This window comes from Prionailurus bengalensis, chromosome A3 (assembly GCF_016509475.1).
Source record: "Prionailurus bengalensis isolate Pbe53 chromosome A3, Fcat_Pben_1.1_paternal_pri, whole genome shotgun sequence".
NCBI classification, from domain to species: Eukaryota; Metazoa; Chordata; class Mammalia; order Carnivora; family Felidae; genus Prionailurus; species Prionailurus bengalensis.
Genome location: NC_057354.1, coordinates 119,848,891 through 119,871,029, shown reverse-complemented (window position 1 = coordinate 119,871,029; position 22,139 = coordinate 119,848,891). Strand labels below are relative to the sequence as shown.

The window sequence follows — 22,139 nt, the reverse complement described above, 5'->3', positions numbered from 1 at the left end:
AACAGCAGAAAGGATATTGGAAGCTTTATTAAAAGGATGCCAGGAGGCCTCTAGACATTACAGCTTGGAGTGAGCAGGCAAAATGTAGATCAGAAACAAAGCTGCCAAATGTTTACTTTTTGCGTGGGAGAGAACACCTATCTTATGTGACCGTAATTACGTTTTGTTACATTTATGAGAATATTTGTGTTGAATCTTGATTTTTTCATAGCAGTGTTTATTCATGGGTTACTTTCCTTGTGTGTGTGTTCCAGACCCCTGTAAAAGAGCCCAACAGTGAGAATGTAGATATCAGCAGTGGAGGAGGCGTGACAGGCTGGAAGAGCAAATGTTGCTGAACATCCTCCTGTTCCGTCAGTTGCCATCCACCACCCTGTTGGCTCCTCTTGCTGCAAAATAAACCACTCTGTCCATTTTTAACTCGAAACAGATACTTTTGTTCCTCATCTTAATTATCCAATCCACCTATTTTATTTGTTCTTTCATCTGTGACTGCTTGCTGACTTTATAATTTTCTTCCAAAAAAAAATGTATAGAAAAATCATGTCTGTGACTTCATTTTTAAATGTACTTGCTCAGCTCACCACTGCATTTCAGTTGTATTATAGTCCAGTTCTTCTTATCAACATTAAAACCTATAGCAATCATTTCAACTCTATTCTGCAAATTGTATAAGAATAAAAGTTAGAATTAACAATTTTATTTTGTACAACAGTGGAATTTTCTGTCATGGATAATGTGCTTGAGTCCCTATAATCTATAGACATGTGATAGCAAAAGAAACAAAAGCCAGGAAAACACTCATTTTCGCCTTGAATATGTAAATGGGATTAATTTTGTCCTGTGCCTTATGTGGAAAGGAACCGCTTTGGTTTTTCTTTTGTTTTGTTTTTTGTTTTGTTTTGTTTTGTTTTGTTTTGTTTTGTTTTGTTTTGTTTTGGTGGAAGCATGTGCAGGAGACATACATATCATCCAAACATAAACCATTCAAATGTTTGTGGTTTGCTTGGCTATAATTTTCAAAGTAGTTAACTGAGGACAAAGGGTAATGCAGAAATGATAGCTTTGGTTTGCTGAGTCTTAATTTCAAGTGGCCTTGATACTTCAAACTGTTCCTGCCACCGGTTCTTCTGTTTGGCCACTTTCTCCTCGCTGTCTTCCCGCATGCTGCTTTATTTGCTCCCCCGCCCCCCACCACCACCCAATGGTATGAGTTATTTAAAAATGAAAGGGGCAAACTAGTAGGTTTTTCAAGTTTAACATAAAGTACTGATTTAACTTGCTAAGTAAACTGAAAGAGAAATTCTAACTGCCTACTACTATCTAATGTCTTTCCCTCATTTTCTCTTTCCCCTAAAACTTCTGCCCCAGGTTCCTTCATCAGCTCTTTTACTTCATGCTCCTCTTCCCTCTCTGTTCCCTTTCTATCCATTGAGTTTATGAAATGGAAGAGTTAATTGCATGCACTAGTGTTTGGAGGGTGTTGTGGTTTGTCTTTCTAATTAGGTGTATAGCCTATTCACTTTCCTAGAATAAATCTCTTAACCTAAATTTGAAGAGTCTCCATTTTGGCAACTCCTCTAGCAGTTTGGTAGCCCAGTAAAAGTTATGTTTTTTGTTTTGTTTGTTTGTTTGGTTGGTTGGTTTTCTTTTTTTTTTAAGGTGGGAAGGAGGAGTGAGATTTATTAACATGTTTGCCAAATATACTGAGATTTGGCCTTTGAAGAACACTTTTTCAGTGTTAAGTTGTCTTTACCTTAAGATTAGAAGTACTTTAGAGTATTATTAATTTTAAGTCCTATCTTCACATCCCTTTGGAAAACTTGTATTACCATGGATTTGGGAAAAGGACAACAAAAGGCTTTTCATGTACAGATCAGATCTCCGGCTATCTCTAACCCTGTCCTTTTTCACTTCATTTTTCTAGTTTCGCTTCATTGCTTATCATCAGGATAGGGTAAGTTAAGTTTGCTACGCTGCTAGCATCCTAAGATGATACCTTTGTTGAAATAATTGTGAATAGCATGATTCATTTCTAGCAGAGGCTGAGTTTAGGACAGCAGCTTCCATTGAAAAGTCTTTCTGTGTCGTGGGTAGCATTTTAATGCCCTCTTGGCTCACATCACCAACATAGGGACGTATCTGCTCTGAACATCCATGAATTTTTCAGATAGTGCCCTAAAAACAATTTTATATGCCTCACTGGTGGTTGTTCTTAGGTTTTTTCCTTCACTTGACTTTATCATTGTTTACTAGTAAAAGCAGCATTGCCAAATAATCCCTAATTTTCCACTAAAAATAATAATGAAATGAGGTTAAGCTTCTCGAAAAGTTATAGGTTAAACCTACTGTCGTTAGATTAATTTTAATGTATGTGTTGCTTTCCTTTATCTGGAATGTGGCAATAGCTTTTTTATTTTTTAACCCTCTTTAATCCTGATTCAATTCAGTGACTTAAGGTTTGAGAGCTAAACACTGGGATTTTTGGGTAACAGACTGACAGTTTTGTTGTTTGCATAATTATAATCGGCATTGTACATAGAAAGGATATGGCTACCTTTTGTTAAATCTGCACTTTCTAAATATCAAAAAAAAAAGGGAAATGGAGTATAAATCAATTTTTGTATAACCTGTTTGAAACATGAGTTTTATTTGCTTAATATTAGGGCTTTGCCCCTTTTTCTGTAAGTCTCTTGGGATCCTGTGTAGAAGCTGTTCTCATTAAACACCAAACAGTTAAGTCCATTCTCTGGTACTAGCTACAAATTCGGTTTCATATTCTACTTAACAATTTAAATAAACTGAAATATTTCTAGATGGTCTACTTCTGTTCATATAAAAACAAAACTTGATTTCCAACTGTGTGGCTTGGTTTTCATTTATTTATGGAGTTGGAGGATTACTTCTGAAAACAATGCAAAATAGCAAACTGAGTATCAGAGGGGCAGAAAGTTCAAGAACTACCTTTGGTAAGAAACTGCTTAGAAAACGGAGCTCTCTGGGGCACTAAAGCAGCATCGTCCTGGTGTCCAAAGAGACGCCACGGTCATAGGGTCATGGTCCCTCTGCGGCTGACAGTGCTGGACTCTGCTGAAGGCCAGCTGCCACCGAACGCAGCAGACTCCCTGGGGCACCACGGTGGGCTCCCGCGCCGGAGGGCCGAGCACTTGCGGCAGTGACCATCCTCTTGTCCGAAAAAAAGTATTTCCTTTTTTGTGAACCATCAGCAACAGCTTTGTTTTATAGAGAGAAAACGCTTGATCCCGTATTAGGGTGTTACTAGTAGAGATAAATGTTGACGAGATGATCTCTGCTGGCAGGGTAATGAGTAGTTTTCTCCTACTGCGATGTTGATAGGAGCCCCCGAGCCCCCGGGAGTGTTTTTAATGCTTCCCCATTCACTCCAACTGTCTCTGTTTTGTACGTCTAGGATGAGGCCCACGATTCTCTTTTTGATATTGGTGTGGGAAGATAGAACACGGTCTCTGCCCTTAAGTGTATGATTTTGTTTAGAAAGCAAAAGCAGTAATGAGGTAAGCAGACGTAAGAGCCAACTAGGGGCGCCTGGCTGGCTCAGTCGGTGGAGCACGCAGCTCTTGATCTCGGGGGAGTCATGAGTTGAAGCCCCACATTGGATGTAGAGCTTACCCAATTAGATGTGATTCAGGTTTTAAGTGCTGTATTGTATTTAAAACTTAAAAAAATTTTTTTTATTTATTGTTTTTGAGAGAGAGAGACAGCAAAGCAGGGAAGGGTCAGCGAGAGAGGGAGAAACAGAATCGGCAGCAGGCTCCAGGCTCTGAGCTCTCAGGACAGAACCCGACGTGGGGCTCGAAACCACAGACCGTGAGATCATGACCTGAGCTGTAGTCGGCCGCCCAGCCGACTGAGCCACCCAGGCGCCCCAAGTGCTGTATTAATATTAAAGAGCAAGTTCAGTTGGTGGGTAATAGTTGGGGTCGCTTTTGAGGGAATAGGGACATGAATTGGTTCTTAAATAAGTGAATTGTTTAAGGGGGAGGGGAAGGAGGGTCCACAAGTAAATTTGTAACAGGCTTTGCTTACGTGAGAAACCAGAAGCCCAACCGGCTGATGATTGGCAGTGGGGAATCCTGGTAAGCTCTCGGAAGTGGCAAGAGAGAAGTGTGTCTGAGGAAAACGAGTCTGGAGGTGTTGGAAACGGGAGAAAAGCAGGAGGGTCCTAGAGATTGATCACCTAGGAAGTTAGGTGAATTGAGATTTGAATAGGACCAGGCAAAATGATGGCAGAGGGCAATGCAGGGTTTTCAGTTCCAGTAGGTGAAAGGGAAAGAATATTTCTTGCCTACCAAGGAGCCTGATAGATACTGTGACGTGGTTCTACATTCTTTGGGTTATGTCCACGACTGCCTGGTGAAATGGTATCCATTTTACAAAATAAAACATCTCAGATTAAGTCTTAACGGTTGCACATCCAGTTGGTGCTGGAGTTGGGTTTGGAAAACAAGCGTGATGCCAGTGCTCCTTCTTTTCATCTTCACTTTACCAGTTTCTCAGGATAAGAGTCTTAGGGTTTGGTTATAGTGATTATAATGGGGGTGATCAACATGTGCCAGAGCCCACAGAAAGAGTGCTGGAGTGTAGTCTTAACCTAGTTTTTAAAAAACAATTTTATTTACTTAATCTCTACACCCAACACGGGTCTCGAACTCACAACCCTGGGATTAGGAGACGCGTGCTCTTCTGACAGCCAGCCGGGTGCCCCAGGTCTTACCGAGCTAATGTTAACCATTGAGCCTAACCTTGACACTTTTCTAACAGAGTAAAGTCCTTGTTAGTTTAAACCTATATTCCCCCTTGCCACCCGACCAACTTTATGTTTCCTCCTCCTTCCAGACGTCTTTAGCCTGAAGGTCAACAATAAGGCAGTTGCTTTTCACATTTCTCTTAATTGGCTTTCTAAGGGTAGACTTTGAGAGGGACCTGGGTTGCTTATGAATTGCTACCACAAGTAATGGTGAAATAAAATACAGGAGAGGGGAAGGAAGGTAGCTGGATATAGTTTTTGCCAAATTCTTAGGTGGATTTGAGATCGTTTGTAACAAATGTCTAGTACAGTATAACTTCATATAAGATTAAGTCATACAAGCTTTTCTGGGACACTGAATTTAGGTCTGAGATTTCCAGCACGGAGGTAAAAAGGTGTGTAGTCTTGTTACATCTTAAAGAGAATGGTTGCTAAGGAAAAAATCTCTGGCACAAAATTCAGAAATTCCCGCCATTAAGGTTTAGTGGCCTACAAGTGAAAATCTCTCCAATGCAAGTTCCTAAAATGCATACATTTGCTTGTGTACTTCTACCCCTTTTGTGAATTTCCATAAAACAGTAAATTGAAAACCAGTGGTGGCATTTGTAGCTTTCTGGTGATTTGACTTACTGTTTATTTAAAGGTTCTTCAAGAGAGGGTAATTCACGTTCTCATTTGATTCAGAAATGGGCTCAGCTCGTCTTTTGACTGAAGCTAGAGAGTAGTCAATCCAAGATTGTGCTCTCCCGTGACTGCTTGAAGTGCAGGGTCTTCGTGTTCGGTGAGAATGGTCCATTTACTTTCGACCAGATGTGCAGGTAGCAGAGTGGATATTGCTTTGAACACATGATTGGACTCCAAGGAGAGGCCCTCCACCCGTGCCTCTTCCGAAGTGCTTCAGGTATTCCGTTAAAGCCTCTTGAGTTTCACGAATTACAGAAACCACTTAGGTCTGGCAGATTTTGGAGGCGGATGCTGCAGCGAGCTGTGCCTGTGAGGTGAAGGCACTGACTTTCTCCCCGGCGAGCTGTGGGATGAGATCGAGCTCTGGAGTGACTGTAGGTCGAGGGGCTGCGGCTGGGCGCCTTTCTCTGTGGCGCCTCCCACGGGCCACCGTGTGAACAGCCGAGCGAGGGCTGCGCCCTCCTCCCATTCCGCGTCATCAGCACAGCCCTCCCTCCACGCTCCCTCCCTCCTCCCATCCGCTCTCTCCTTCCTCCCATCCTGCGTCAACACAGGCCACGTCAACACAGGCCACGCGCTCTGCTTTCTAACCGGCCGATGAAGTATTTCCTAGGAAAGAAATGTTTGAAGAGAACTGTGTAAAGAATAAATTCCTAGGACAGGGATCACTTTTCTGCTTTCAGCCCGAGGTCCCTCGTGTGGGAGGTTACATTCCTATTTTTCTTATTAATCACCCAGCTTTGAGACCTCAGCCGCTGCCCGCCCTTCCTCTCCCCGTCACCACGTACTGTTCAGTCTCTCCCACTCGGCCCCCATTACTGCCCGCCTTCCCCTTCATACTCCCACCGCTCTAGTTTTGGTGCTCGGTCCTCTCTTCTGGACACTGCATCACTTTCCGGGCCCATCACCCCGTGTTGGCCTACCTCTCACACACCCCTTGTCCATCTTGCACGCATCAGAAGTTCACCTTCTGAACCCCCCTGCTCAGGAATCTCCAGTGGCCCAGTTGCCTACAGCAAGGATGTGTCCAGTGCTTTGATCACAGTTTGTCACCATCCAAGCTTCCGGGGAAATAAAACGGTGAGTCGACCTAATCCGACAGTTGAAGACCTTCTCCAGGCCCCAACCCATGTTGCAGCCTTAACTGTCAACCAAAGTGCTACACAAATGTAGCACTCTTTGGAGGCTTCAAAACAGGTCAGGTGACAAATCCTTGCCTCTGCCATCCCTTTGCTTAATTAAGACCCCTCCGTATCCGTTTTGGTTCTTTGCCGCGAATGGTAAAAACCAGCGTGGCTTTACTTACACGATGGAGGACATTTGTTACGAGGTTGTTAAAGGTGCATTTTTATAAGAAGGTGGTAGCAGTGGCATAATTTTCCATTTTCCACAAAGGCCGCCATAAAAACACAGCACGTAGGACAGCAAAACCCACGAACGATGTATACAGCCAAGTAGTTGATGACGTTCCCCCACAAGCCTCCAAACCTGACAGAAACGGGAGCTGCATAATAGCATCTGCGCAGAAGAAAACGGGGAAGGAATGGGGCATCTGATGGATTGAAGAACTCCAAGATAACCAGCAAGCGCTTGGAAACTCTGCCAGCCAGTGTTGGAGCCGTGGCTGACACTCACATGGGCTTGCACACTCCAACAGCAAATGCAGGGAATCTTCTATAAACCGAGGGCTACCACAGACTGGGCCCTCAGAAGTTCCTTTTTCCCACTGAAAGAAACCAGAGTTTTGTGAAGAAATGGCAGAGTCCATGTTTGTGACAGGAAATGTATAAGATGAACCAGAAAATGTCACACCAGAGAAGTTCTGAAAATCTAAGCGATGAAGTTTTGGGGGGGGGGGGGTTAGTTCCAGAGCCGATGGCCAAGAAAGAATTCTTGAAGATGTCTTTGGTGCAAAGAGGTGGTTTTTATGAAAGCACGGGGACCGGACCCGTGGGCAGGAATTGCTACACTGCGGTTGTGACAGGTCACTCATTACATACCCTCGGGTTAGGCGGGGGTCAGGGATGGAGTAACTCTAAGGTATTTTGGAAGCAAGGTTTCCAGGACCTAGAGGGGTGAGCTGTGCTAGGAAAACGCCGTTTATTACCATTTAGCAAAACCTCAGTCATGAGACCCTTCAGGTGTATATCAGGGGGCCATAAGCTTGGAGTATGATTGCCAACATATATCTTGGGGCGGTTGAGATGACGGAAGTTTACAAAGGAATTTTTATATGTTAAGGTAGACTTGCAGGTTCCTGGAGGGGTGGGGGGGTCAGGATAATGTTAAGCCAAGATTCTCTTTGGCCACTAGCAGTGTCATCATGCAGGCAGCTGAGCTCGTAGAAGGTGGTCACTCTGCCAGTTTCAAGGGCGTGTCAGTGGACTGTAGACAGCAAGGGAATTTAATGTTTCATTTGCCTTAGTTTCCCACATCATCGTGGCAAGCACTTACACCCCTTTCCTTTGTTCTTGGGTAGCCAGGAGTGTCCGGGGAATATCACACAGATCCCACCTGGGATGGGGGATGGGGTGGGGTTTGCTGTGAACTGCACTTGGTTCTCAGCCTGCCCCACGCTCCCTCATCATAAGGATGTATGGCTTGGATGCCAGCTTGAAGAAGCCCACTTTGGCCAGAGAGAGGACATTTCAAACACATCAAATACTGTTAAATTTGTGTTTCCATAATGATGTGATACACATGTACGTGCACACACGCCCCTAATTGGTCGCTACTGGAGGTTGCTTGGGAAACAGCTCTCTCCTCCCGACCACACCTCTCCCTGGTAAAGAAAACAATCAAGAATTTACCTTGATTTCCCCATGCAGACTATATCACTGGGTGACTAAAAGAGTGAAGGGGCCAAAATAAGCCACTGTGGCCTAAAAATTATTTTGAACTTAAAAGTATCTGAGTTTCTGAAATCCCTTATGTGCCTAAAAACATAGCTTCCCAAAAGAACTCACTTGTCACTAAGGAGCAACTCAGCTTTTGGACAGATTTATATCACATCCAAATACATCGTTGCAGGACTATTTTACCCCCTGTCCTCCTAAGGGATCATTTATCTTTCCAAAAAGTCACTTAAGTGCCCATTCTCCCCCTCCCCCCATAAGAAGTCATTTGTTCCCTTAGAAGTGCCTCTCTGCCCTCCCCTGTCCTCCATTAAAGTGGTATATAAACCCCAAATTCTTTAAAAAAAATTTTTTTTTCAACGTTTATTTATTTTTTGGGGGACAGAGAGAGACAGAGCATGAACGGGGGAGGGGCAGAGAGAGAGGGAGACACAGAATTGGAAACAGGCTCCAGGCTCCGAGCCGTCAGCCCAGAGCCTGACGCGGGGCTCGAACTCACGGACCGCGAGATCGTGACCTGGCTGAAGTCAGACGCTTAACCGACTGCGCCACCCAGGCGCCCCGATATAAACCCCAAATTCTAAGAGACACATTCTTCCGTGAACGCACAGATACATAGTGAATAAAAATCTGCTTTTCTCTTGCTAATGTGTCTTTTGGTTGAGTTTGCAAGTTTCCAAACAACTGCCCCTAGGAGGACAGAGAACATTTTTCTTCTCAATAAATAGTTAACAAGGTGAAGTTAGTCTACAGAGAAGTATTCCACCAAAGAAGAGAGAAGAAACAGAATTTTACTGTTTTGAAACTGCTAATCAATTAATGGATCTAGGAATGACTAATGGCTAACATCACGGAGATTCAACAAAGCAGAGACAGACATGTACTTCTGACCATTAACAGAGTGCTTCCTGTGATGAGGCCATACCAAAAAATCTCAAGCCTCAGATCAAACATTTGGTTTGGATGCAACTGCCAGTTTCTAGGAAATCTGAGGACGGAGGAACACACTGAACTGCATCAATCAACAAAATCCAGACCGGTAAATTTTACAAGACAACTGATCCAGTCTCTTCAAACCATTAAATTTCAGTGGGGGCAGAGAGAGAGAGAGAGATTCTAAATGAATCAAAGACTGAAAGGGGAAAAGAAAAGGCAAAACTAAACTATAAGGTGTTTAGGGAACCACAGAGGTTATATACTATAAAGAAAATTAATGAAATGATTACTCTAAAAGTCAGGACAGGGATATTCTTAGCAGGGAGCGAGGAGTTATAAGTGAGTTTTGGGGACAGCAAAATCTTCTGGCCTGGGTGTTTACAAGGGTGTTTGCCTTGTAACAATTCACTAACCCATGCATATGTTTTCTGGTGTTTTAAAGTGTATATTATATTTAATCATAAAGCCTCTGTGTGGGTTTAAACTTACAGTGGGTAGCCCCCAATCTCTGGGACCACAGAAGCAACTTCAGAGGCTGTGCAGCCCAGTCCCCTGCTCAAAATCAGGCTGAGCAGAATTGGTCTGCTAAGGTCTGACAGTTCCTGCTGCTGCACGTCGTGCCCCAGGAATTGTCACCGCTGCCTCTGGGAACAATGTAGCTGCCACCACTGCCAGAATCCTGGCTAAGGTCAATACCGTGCAGCCTCCGCTCCTTTCAGTGGCTCTTGCTGCAAAGTCTGAGATGGCTAAGTTGGTTGGTGAAGCCCAAGTGCACATTTGTGCCCCCCCCCCCATGCTTGGGAAGTGGGGGAAAGGGCATCTCTTGATTTTAGCTTCAGTAGTGTGGGGGTGGGCTCTGACTCTAGGTGTGTGGGTGGGGGTGGGGGGTTTCAGGTGCTGGGTAGAAAGAGTGACAAATGTCCCCCACATCAGTGATGTTCACACCTTACTCTGCATTAGAATCACCTGGGAAGTGCTTTTATTTTTTTTTTTAATTTTTTTTTTTAATTTTTTTTTTTTTCCCAACGTTTATTTATTTTTGGGACAGAGAGAGACAGAGCATGAACGGGGGAGGGGCAGAGAGAGAGGGAGACACAGAATCGGAAACAGGCTCCAGGCTCCGAGCCATCAGCCCAGAGCCTGACGCAGGGCTCAAACTCCCGGACCGCGAGATCGTGACCTGGCTGAAGTCGGACGCTTAACCGACTGCGCCACCCAGGCGCCCCTATATATATATATATATATTTTAATTTTTTAATGCTTATTTTTTAGAGAGAGAGGCAGAGTGCCAGTGGGGGAAGAGCAGACAGAGAGGGAGACAGAGTCTGAAGCAGGCTCCAGACTCCGAGCTGTCAGCACAGAGCCCAAGGCGGAGGGAGCTCGAACTCACAAACTGCGAGAGCACCCAGGTGCCCCTGGGAAGTGCTTTTAAAAATACCAATGCCAAAGTCACACCCTAGCCCAATTAACACAGTATCTCTCAGGTGAGACTGGAGTGTTAGTGTTTTTTTTGTTCAAGAACCAGTGCCTCCAGCCTTGCTGTTCGTTCAGGTAGGCCACACCGGAATCACCTGGGAGCCTGGGAGAAATGCCGAATCTCAGCACACACAATCTTACTGAGTTACAATCTGCGTCTAAACAAAAGCCCTAGGCACAGCAGATCCCAATTTGAGAAGGGTTGACTTCCACTGTTCTTCCAGAGCCAGCCCAAATCCCACCAGCAAGGGCACCCGCTCCTGAACAGGGAAGGGGCTTCTGCTTCTCCGTTATTGAGAGGAGCCCTTGTGACCTACCTTCCCCCGGGGCAGACTTCCTTGGTTGCAGTTCACTGTCTCCTCTTGGCTCATCTCATTACCAGACTGTAAACTCTGCAGGGCGGGGACCCTGTCTTGTCCCCTTCGTGTCTTCACAACACTTCACACACTGTGGCAAGAGCTCAGGACATGGGGTAAGTGAACCAGCGACTTTTACTTCTGTTTCTTTCAGGCCACCTCATTCCGCAGGGACTGCACTGGCCTCCTCGTTCCTACGGCCACTTTCATGCACTCACATTTGTATTACAATTTGAAGGCAACTCTGAATATGACTTTAAGAGAATTTTAAAATTCAAGCCTAGGGTCTGTTCCAACTGACCACCTCCGGATATAGGACAGATTGGTTGATTCCTGTGGATCTCCATTCCCTTGTCTCTAAAAGCGGGTGGACCAGAAAGTAATCTGAGACTCCTTCCCGCAGAAATATCCTAGATTGCTGGTTCCCTTCTGCTGGATTTAACCAAGATTCACAGTACTTTTAACTCTTGCGGGTTGGCTGGGGTAGTGTGGAGAAACTAGAAATTAAATGTAGAGTCACCGCGCCACCTTGTGACCATTTCTGGGAACTGCATGTCTCCATTGTGTCCATGAGAAATTTTCCCAGAGCCCATCAGTGTGAGATCCCGTCTTGTCGAATTTATGGTAAACATAGCCACACAAAATTAAGTGGGAGATGCAGACTTCCAGTTATGGAATAAATAAGTCATGGGAATGAAAGGTACAGCTTAGGGAATATAGTCAATGATATTGTAACAGTGCCGCATGGTGACAGATGGGAGCTACACACCCGTGGTGAGCACAGCATAAGTATAGGCTTCTCGAATCACCATGTTGTGCACCTGAAACTAATGTAACACTTTGTGTCATTTGTACCCAAGTTTAGAAAATATATTCAAAGGCAAGTGACATCCGTGAGGATTAAAAGTTTTATTTATGCAAATATTGAACTAAGTCTTCTAAAAATGAGAGATGGGGAACAGAGCTAAAATGTCCTAGAGCAGAAGTTACAACCTCAATGTTTTCAGAGAAGAATGCCAAAAAAGAGTGAGATTTGCCCTGAATCCCCAGTTCCAGGATTTAGGAGCACCGGGTACAATTGAGATGTCAGGCACGTGGCCATAGATGGAACGGGACAGGTAGAGAGTCTGTATAAGAAACAATGGGGGGCATCTGGCTGGCTTGGTCGGTAGCACGTGCGACTCTTGACCTCGGGATTCTGAGTTCGAGTCCCATGTTGGGCGCAGAGATTAAAAGAATAAAATATATGTATTTTTTTCATGTTTGTTTATTTTTGACAGAGTGAGAGCCAGCAGGGGAGGGGCGGAGAGAGAGGGGGACAGAGCAGGCTCTGTGCTGACAGCAGAGAGCCCAACGCAGGGCTTGAACTCCCAAATGACCTGAGCCAAAGTCAGAAGCTCGACTGACTGAGCCACCTAGGTGCCCCCCCCCATAAAATCTTTTTTTAAAAAAAGGAATAATGGGGTCCCCAGGTGTCCCTGATCATCCCTTGCAGCCGGGAGTTGCAGGTTTTTATCTTGAAGGTTTATTATCTGCAGAAATGGAGTGACAGAGGTTCTGGACTCAAGGGCACCAGGCATAGGGAAAGGTGGGGATGAGGTGCAGGGTCAAAAGCAGGGCAGTGAACGGCTGCATCTTGAATGATGGGCTCCTCAGACTCTTGCCTTCTCGCCTCCATGCCCCCAGAATTTGGGGGTGTCCAGGCAGAAGATGAGAAGATCTGCTCTGGGAAACCTGGCGCAAGAGAATACTGCCGCTTGGAGTTATACCACATAAAAGGCCAGCTCGCTGTGGCTTATGCTGTGCTGAAGGTTTCCAGTCACCTAGTCGGACATACATGAAGTTTTCAATCTACGTGAAACATATATGAAATCGCTCAAGCATACAGAAAAGTATAGAAAACGAATAAAAATCCACGTACCCGATACCCAGACTTAACCGATACTTGCATTGAATCAGATATTCAGTTCTTCGTGGTGACATAAAAGAGAATAAAACAACCAACAGAGAGACAGAAAAAGGAAGCAAAACAACAAAAAACCTGGAGAAAACCAAAGAAAAACCTCAAATGCACTTTAATGAATATCCTTGGATACAACATGATGTTGAATTCATAAAGCAACTGTAGGATGCTGGGGCGCCTGGCTGACTCAGTCTGTAGAGTGCGTGACTCTTGATCTCAGGGTTGTAAGATCCCTGTGTTGGGGGTAGAGGTTACTTAAATAAATAAATAAGAATAGGATGCTATATTTTAAATGTTTATTTATTTTGAAAGACAGAACAAGCGGGGAAGGGGCAGAGAGAGAGGGAGAGAGAATCCCAAGTAGGCTCCACCCTGCCAGCACAGAGCCCTACTCCTCCTCGGGGCTCGAACAACCAACCTTGGTTTTGTGCCGAAACCAAGAGTCACATGCTTAACCGACTGAGCCACCCAGGTGCTTCAGGATGCTATTTTAAAAAAACAAAACAAAACAAAACAAAACAAAAACAATGAGAGAGAATTCACAAAAATAAAAATGGTCAACTGAAATAAAAGATTCAAGAGAAGAATTAGAAGGTGAAAATGAGGGAAATCTCCCAGAAAGTAAAACACACAAACTAGCACAAGATGGGGGAGGGGGGGGTGGAGAGGGAAATGGAGACATGGAGACAGAAAAGTGGAAGAAATGGTAAGGAATTCAGAGGGCGAATCCAAAGGCCACAATCGGATTAATTGGAGGTCCAGAAAAAGAAAATAGGAAAACAGAAGGACGGTGATCATTGGAGAGAGAATGCAAGAAAACTGCCCCAAACTGAGAGATACTAGTCTCCAGATTGAAAGGGCCTGGCACAGAACGAAAAACTACCTGCACCAAGGAACGTCATCATGGCATTTCAGAACCGCAAGGATAAAAGAAAAGATTAAGAAAGAATAAAAAGTATTGGGGGGGGGGGAATACAAAGGATCAAGAACCTGAATGATATACATTGTCCTAAAGTAATGCAGGCAGTATCTTCAAAATTCTGAACGAAAGGGATGTTCTGTGTAGAATTCTGTACTTACTCAATTTACTGTCAAATAAAAAATGACATACTCAGATATACAAAGAGGTAAATTTTTCCTTCCCTTGCTCACCTCAGGAATCTATTACAGGACATTCTTGCAAAATGAAAAAGTGCCCCAAGAAAGAGGGAGCCCCGAGTCCCAGGAAGCCAGCCCTGGACGGCTGTGCAGCTGGCCCAGGAAGCAAGCTGCCTCCAGTGGACCCGGAGGACGTGGTCTCCAGAACAAGCAGGAGGAATCATATTAGTGCATTGTAAGAACTGTCAGTGCATAGCTAAATTCTCAAGAAAGCAAGCACAATCTGAGGGACAGATCTGGTTGTGGTGCTTTAATTTACAGACGCCGAGAGATGTCGCTGGACATACTCATGGGCACACAGCTGATGGGACCTGAGCTGCAGGGGGGCCCAGGTCGCTCTCTCTTCCCCATCAAGGCCATTTCCACTTTGTCCTGGCGCCTCTACTCTTACTGGGGAACGAGCAGGATGAAGCGCAGGCTTGTGGTGACCTGAAACCTTCCCGTCAGGGCTGTGATAAATCCTCACACGCAGTAAGAGGCAGAAAGCAGGGGTGCAGAACTCCAGCCCCTGGAACCTCCCTTTTTAAACTGGCTGCCACAATTAGAGAGGAAGCCGTTACTCTGGGCAAATTCTCAGCGTTGACAAAAATGGACTGGATAACTCAGAGGGAAAATGTTTTCTAGAGAAACGGCTCCAAACCACCTAGAACAGGGGGAATCTCTTCTAAGGGCACAATATTGCACACAAGGGCAGGAAGACCACAACTTGAAACATGCTGAAATATCTCTAATACTTAGCAAAAAATACAAGCCCTCTCCTTGGGATGCCCGGCTCCAACAGCCATTTCTCTGCTCTGCTTTATGCCAAATTCTCCGAAAGCGCCATGTGTACTTGTCCCCAACCCTTCTAGAGCATTCCCTCAGGGCTCCTTCCCCTCCACCCCAGCCAGAGAGCTCCTGCCAAGGTCAGAGTGGCCGCTCACTCTTGAGATGTTGCCTCAATCTCTCCTTCCTGAAACACTTGCTTCACCTGGCTTCCAGAACCCTGCTCTCCATTCCCTCCCCTTTCCCCTCAGTCTTGCTGGTGTCTTCCTCTTGACCTCCAGTGTCAGAGTGTCTCAGAACTCAGTTCTCAGAGCACCTGTCTCCCCTTTATCTGCACTCATGCCCCAGGGAATGCCATCAAACTCCTGGCTTCAGACACCATGTTTGTCCTTTTATTTTTAAAGTTTATTTATGTATTTTGAGAGAGAGAGAGAGAGCCAGCAGGGGAGGGGCAGAGAGAAAGGGAGAGAGAGAATCCCAAGCAGGCTCCACACTGTTGGCACAGAACCCCACGAGGGGCTCGAACTCATGAACTGTGAGATCATGACCTGAGCTGAAGTCAGATGTTCAACCGACTGAGCCTCCCAGGCGCCCCTGCCAGCCACCTTTTATAATCTGATTTCAACTAATCCTGACTTAGGATATACACTCCTTGCATCATTGTCCCCATTTGGCACATAAATAAATGCAAGCTCAGCAAAGTTACGTAATTTTCCAAGGTCACACAGCAGGGAGAAAGACTTTGGTTCAGTCCCAGGCGGGTCTGACTCACAGAAGTCTATGCCCTCATGAAGGGCTATTTTCACTCCTTGATATTTATAGTAAAAATAAAGCAGTACTGGGGACCTGGATGGCTCAGTCCATGGAGCGTGTGGCTCTTGATCTCAGGTCGTGGGTTTGAGACCCATGATGGGTATAGAGATTACTTAAAAATAAAGTCTTAAAAAAAGTGAAGCAGTACTTTAGGAAATGATATAAAAAGTATATACGCTACAATATCAAAATGGGACTTTGCATCACACAGAGGTGTAGGTATACAATTGATTAGCGTTTACAATTCCCTTTTACAGAACCGATTGTCTTTATTAATATTTAATTTCCCAGAATACTGTAATAATAAGAATTCACATTAAAAAAACAAATAGATTCATGTCATTTCCAAAATAGCACTACATTAAACAAGTTTCAATACATTTAAAAACATTGAAATCATCAAAAAGCCCCTTCTGTCTTGAAAATTACAATGAGATACCACTTCACACCTGTTAGGATGGCCGTAACAAAAACAAACAAACAAAACCAACCAAAAACCCCACCGAGAAGACAAGTGTTGCTTAAGATGTGGAGGACCTAGAACCCAGGTACCTGGCTGGTGGGAACGTAAAATGGTGCAGCCACCGTGGAAAACAGTTTGGTGGCTCCTTGAGAAATGAAACATAGACCTACCAGATGACTCAGCAATTCCACTCCTAAGTCTGTAACCAAAAGAAATGAAACAAACAAGAACCTGTTCCCAACCACTAAAGCAGCACTGCTCACAATAGCCAACAGGAAGAAAGTACCCAAATGTCCGTCAGTTGGTGAGTGGATAAACAGAATGTGGTCTGTGTATACATTGGGCTATTTTTCAGCCTCAAAAAGGAACGAAGTACTGATTTATGCTACAAAAGGGATGAAATCTAGAAGACATTGTGGTTAAGGGAATGAAGCCAGACACAGAAGACCACGTGTGGTGTAGGAGTCATTTATATGATACATTCAGAATAGAACAATCCTAGGGGCGCCTGGTGGCTCAGTGGGTTAAGCATCTACCTCTTGATTTGGGCTCAGGTCATGAGCTCGTGGTTGATGATATCGAGCCCGCGTCTGGCTCCGTGCTGACAACAGAGCCTGCTGGGATTCTCTCTCTCCCTCTCTCTCTGCCCCCCGCCCCCCCCCCTCAAAATAAATATTAAAAAAAAAGAAAGAAAAATCCCAGAGACAGAAAGTAGATTAGTGGTTGCCAGGGCTGGGGAAGAGAGGGCCTGGGGAAGGACTGCTTAGTGGGTGTGGAGTTTCCTCTTAGGGCGATGAAAATGTTCTGGAACTAGATAGCAGTGATGGGCACACAATGTTGTGAATGTACTAAATGCCACCGAATTGTACACTTTAAAATGGTAAATTTTAGGGGCGCCCTGGGTGGCTCAGTTGGTCTTGATTTTGGCTCAGGTCATGATCTCATGGTTCGTGGGTTCAAGCCCTGTGTCGGGCTCCGTGCTGACATTGTGGAGTCTGCTTGGGATTCTCTCTCTCTCCCTCTCTCTCTGTCCCTCCCTGCCCCCCACTCCTTCTCAAAAATACATAAGTAAACATAAAAAAAAAATTAAAATGGTAAACTTTATGTTGTGTTACCACAAGTTTTTTTGTTACCATAGTTTTCAACAATAGCATTATATTGTTTTTCATTTTATCAGTGGTTCAGTAGTAAATGCTTTTCTTCAATAGAATTCCACTTAGAACACAAATAAGTTGAAATATATAATTTGCTAAAAACTTTGAAATTCTCATGTAACTGCCAGTGATTTCACAGTGAGTTTGGAGTTTCTGCCTTTATTGGGTATTTACTTGTGAGGCCAGGATATCTACTTGTGACATGAAGATCGATCCAACTTACCAGGAGGGCTGTCCAGTCACTGTGTAGGTGACTGGGTAGGAGCTCAAGTTCTGGAAACTCCTTGGCTTGACTAGATCAGTAAGCCCGGGCCTCTCAGTTGCCGCCTTCCACCCCTGCTGCCAGGTGGCTAGAATCCTTGTTGTAAACAGCTGCAAAGCAGTGTCAGGGTAGATTTGTGGTTGATTTTCCTGGTTATGAAAGTATCAGCCATGTTGTACTTTTTTTTGTGATGGGAATAATTCCATTTCCCGAGGAAAAGGGGAAGCTGCCCTTTTCCTGTTCTGATTCAGATGTAGGCCCATATGTTAGTTCCTAGGATTTGTTGCCTTCTTCAAAATGTCAGATTTAAATCTGGAGAAGGAAGCTAACACTCTTTGGTAACCGTGAATATTGTCCACGCTCTATCCACTGCTCAGATTGGTAGAACAGAAGTTTGTAATTTTACTGAAGTCCAATTTCTCTTCCATGAATTTTTTCTTTCATGAATCGTGCTTTTGATGTCGTATCTAAAAAGTCATCGCCCACCCCAAGTCACTTACGTTTTCTCCTGTGTTAACTTCTATGAAATCTATAGTTTTGTATTGTGCATTTGGATCTAGAATCCATTTTGAATTAATTTTTGTGAAGGGTGTAAGGTCTGTGTCTAGAGTCTTTCTTTCTGTATTTTTTTTATAATTTATTTTTAAAGTAATTTCTACACCCAACTGGGGCTCGAACCTACAACCCTGAGATCAAGAATCACGCGCTGCATGGTCTGAGCCAGCCAAGAGCCTCTAGATTTTTTTTTTTTTTTTTTTTTTTGCGTGTGGATGTCCTGTTGGTCCAGCAGCATTTGTTGAAAAGACTATTCTTTCGTTTGCCATTGAATGCCTTTGCTCTTTTGTCAAAGATCAGCTGAGTATATTTGTATGGGTCTATTTCTGGCTCTCTATTCTCTTCCATCGATCTAATTGTCTCATTGCTCAGATGGGAATTTCATTGGAATTATTGGACGGTCCATCTCAGCAGACAAAGGCAAAGCTGTTAGATGGTCAGCTAATTCATCGACTTGATTCACGCAAAAGATGTTGGACAGTTTCTACAGTTTTGCTTCATCGTTTGCTGTCGCTTGGGCCCAGATGACACGAAGTCCATCCGAAATGTTTATTCAGGCAAATGTGGTTCTGAACAGTATGAATGACACCCGGCGCAGAATCTCTCTTTTAGAAAACAATTTGAATGAAGTCATTCTTAAAGGATTCTGAAACTTGTCATATTGTGAAAATAAAAATATTTAAAAGCAAGACACAAAAAGGATAATGAAACATCAGATTTAAAAACATCTTAGTGGGGGGGCGCCTGGCTGGCTCACTGGGCAGAGGTTGCAATGGGATGGGGGGCGGCGGGGGGTGGGTTCTGAATTCAAGCTGCACCTTGGGCATAGAGCTTACTTAAAAACAACAACAAAAAAAAGTCAGGCACCTGGGTGGCTCAGTCAGAATGCCAGATCTAGATTTAAGCTCAGGTCATGACTGTAGGGTCATGGGATCGAGCCCCCACGTGGAGTCTGCTTAAGATTCTCTTTCTTCTGCCTGCACTTGCTGGTCTGACGGCCAAGGGTGGGCACAGATCCTTGAAGGCCCACAGCTGCAGACCAGACAAAAAGAAACCTTGGGGCCCCTGGAGTGCGGGCTGTTGGGGCGTTGGGTTGGCTTTTCGTGTGTGGTCTTGAGGCTCCTCTGCTGTTCAAGGGAGCGCGATGATGTCGAAGCGGCCACCCACACTGGTCAAACCAGGGCCAGTTAAAGTGTTCAGATCTCTGCATACGTTTGAACCCAGAGCTGCAGATGAACTGTACTTTGAGGAGGGGCGTATTGTCTACACGACTGACCTGAGAGGTACCAGCTGGTGGAAAGGCACCTCCAAAGGCAGGACCGGATTAATCCCAGGCAACTGTGTGGCCAAGCGGGCAGAATCCATCGCATGAGGCTGCAAACAGAGACGATTTGCGCTGGTTGAGTGTTTGGACAACCGAGTCGGTGTTAATGGCTCAGACAAAGCCAGAAGCACTACTCTATGCCGGGCCTGCCACGGGGGCCACACAGATACAGTGGGAATGCTGTTCATTCAGCCAAATATTGAACTGAACCAACAGAACAAGTTGAGAGACACAGCTTTGCAGGCCGCAGCCTGGAGGGGTCATGCAGATATTGTCCAAGAACAGACTTCAGAAACGATGAGAAGGAGCTGGCCCTGGACCCGGCCACTAACACTGTCTTTGCCTCTGTGCCGAAAAAGACACGGGGAGTAGATGCTGAAGAGACTCATAAATATGGAGAACAAACTGAGGGTTACTGAGGAGTTGTGGAGGGGGGATGGGCTAAATGGGTCAGGGGCACTAAGGAATCTACTCCTGAAACCATTGTTGCAATATATGCTAACTAATTTGGATGTAAATTTAAAAAAATAAAAATAAATAAAACAAGTTAAAATTAAAAAAAAAAAAAGAACCAAAAGACAACAGAAAATCATCGGCTATTCTGAGAAAAATAGACATTTTAAGAAACTGCTAAAAAAAAAAAAAAAAAGATTCTCTCCCTCTCTCTCTGCCCTCTCCCCCCAACTCTCTCTCTATCTCTCTGTCTAAACAAACAAACAAATAGTTTTGTAAAAAAAACTTTTAGTGAGGGCGCCTGTGTGGCTCAGTCAGCTAAGCATCTAACTTCGGCTCGAGTCATGATCTCATGTTTCCTGAGTTCGAGCCCTGAGTCAGGCTCTGTGCTGACCGCTCAGAGCCTGGAGCCTGCTTCGGATTATGTGTGTCTGTCTCTCTGTCCCACCCCTCCTCATGCTCTGTCTCTCTCTGTCTCAAAAATAAACATTAAGGGGCGCCTGGGTGGCGCAGTCGGTTAAGCGTCCGACTTCAGCCAGGTCACGCTCTCGCGGTCCGTGAGTTCGAGCCCCGCGTCGGGCTCTGGGCTGATGGCTCAGAGCCTGGAGCCTGTTTCTGATTCTGTGTCTCCCTCTCTCTCTGCCCCTCCCCCGTTCATGCTCTGTCTCTCTCTGTCCCAAAAATAAATAAACGTTGAAAAAAAAAATTTTTTTTTAAAAAACATTAAAAAAAAAACAAGTCTTAGTAAGAGTGAAGTTTAATTAGAAGAAATTTTACAAAATAAAAAATAGGGATTAAGGAAAGTAATGAAACGTATTGATCACTTAGGACTTTCTTAAGCTTAAAATACTATTTAGAGTCAAAATGTTTTGTTTAGGATAAACATGTATTATTTATTTTTGTAAAAAAAAAATTTATGTTTATTTACTTTTGAGAGAGACAGAGTGCAAGCTGGGGAGAGGCAGAGAGAGGGAAACACAGAATCCGAAGCAGGCTCCAGGCTCCGAGCTGTCAGCACAGAGCCCAATGCCTGGCTTGAACTCACAAACTGTGAGATCACAATCTGAGCCGAAGTTGGACGCTTAACCCCACTGAGCCACCCAGGTGCCCCTAAACATGTATTATTTAGTTAAAAATAATAACTAAACGAAAATGAATAAAGAAACATATTCATTTAAAAAATACACAACTTGGGGCGCCTGGGTGGCGCAGTCGGTTAAGCGTCCGACTTCAGCCAGGTCACGATCTCGCGGTCCGGGAGTTCGAGCCCCGCGTCAGGCTCTGGGCTGATGGCTCAGAGCCTGGAGCCTGTTTCCGATTCTGTGTCTCCCTCTCTCTCTGCCCCTCCCCCGTTCATGCTCTGTCTCTCTCTGTCCCAAAAATAAATAAATGTTGAAAAAAAAAAAATTAAAAAAAAAATACACAACTTATAAGAGGCATAGTATGATTTACTGTGTTCGGCACTATTGACCCCAAACTTAAAATTCTAGCTTCCTGAGGTAAATATTTCATGAGTTATTTATTTTTAGGAAGGAGCATTTCAGAGACAGCCTATAGATAAGGATTAGGTTTCAATTCCTCTTTCTCCTTACAATAGTCTCTTTTTTATGATAAACCATAAACACACAAAAGAAAAAAAGCCCCTTAATGGGTTCCTTTCCATGTTTTCTTTTGCAATAACAAGCTACGTTCGGTAAATTGCCAGTCAATCAAATTGTGGTTCTTTTATATCTTGCTGTGTTCTAAGTAATTTCCTAATTCACACCACAGAAATAAGAAGGAAAATCTTCAGTGAACTATTCTTAACTGTAGAGGATGAATAAAAGTGAAACCACCACAGTGTTGTGTCCTGACTTGAATGAGGACTGAAAGTCAACAAATTAAACTCAGTTTTTAAATGTCCTTACGAATGGCTCAGCTAAACTTTTTAAGATTATTTATCTATTTTAAGTTGTATTTATTTAAGAAATCTCTACACCCAACGTGGGGCTCAAACTCACAACCCCCAGATCAAGAGTCCCCCACAACTCCGATGTGGTTCAGCTTTTTTTGTTTTTTTTTTAAGTGTATATATTTATTTTGAGAGAGACAGAGACAGTGCGAGTGAGGGAAGGGTAGAGAGAACCCCAAGCAGGC

At 44.3% G+C, this 22,139-nt stretch overlaps 1 protein-coding gene and 1 pseudogene across 1 annotated transcript in view; both read left to right on the top strand.

The window, feature by feature from the left end:
- The window catches only part of RAB10 (RAB10, member RAS oncogene family), a 78,357-nt gene extending 75,498 nt beyond the window's left edge, over nt 1–2,859 (top strand). Inside the window, exon 6 of the mRNA XM_043604365.1 lies at nt 255–2,859. Within this exon, the coding sequence (XP_043460300.1) occupies nt 255–338 (84 nt within the window). The 3' untranslated portion in view covers nt 339–2,859. The remainder of the gene's footprint in view (nt 1–254) is intronic.
- A 16,166-nt stretch (nt 2,860–19,025) lies between these two features.
- LOC122497375 lies at nt 19,026–19,969 on the top strand (annotated as a pseudogene).
- The last annotated feature ends 2,170 nt before the right edge of the window (nt 19,970–22,139 follow it).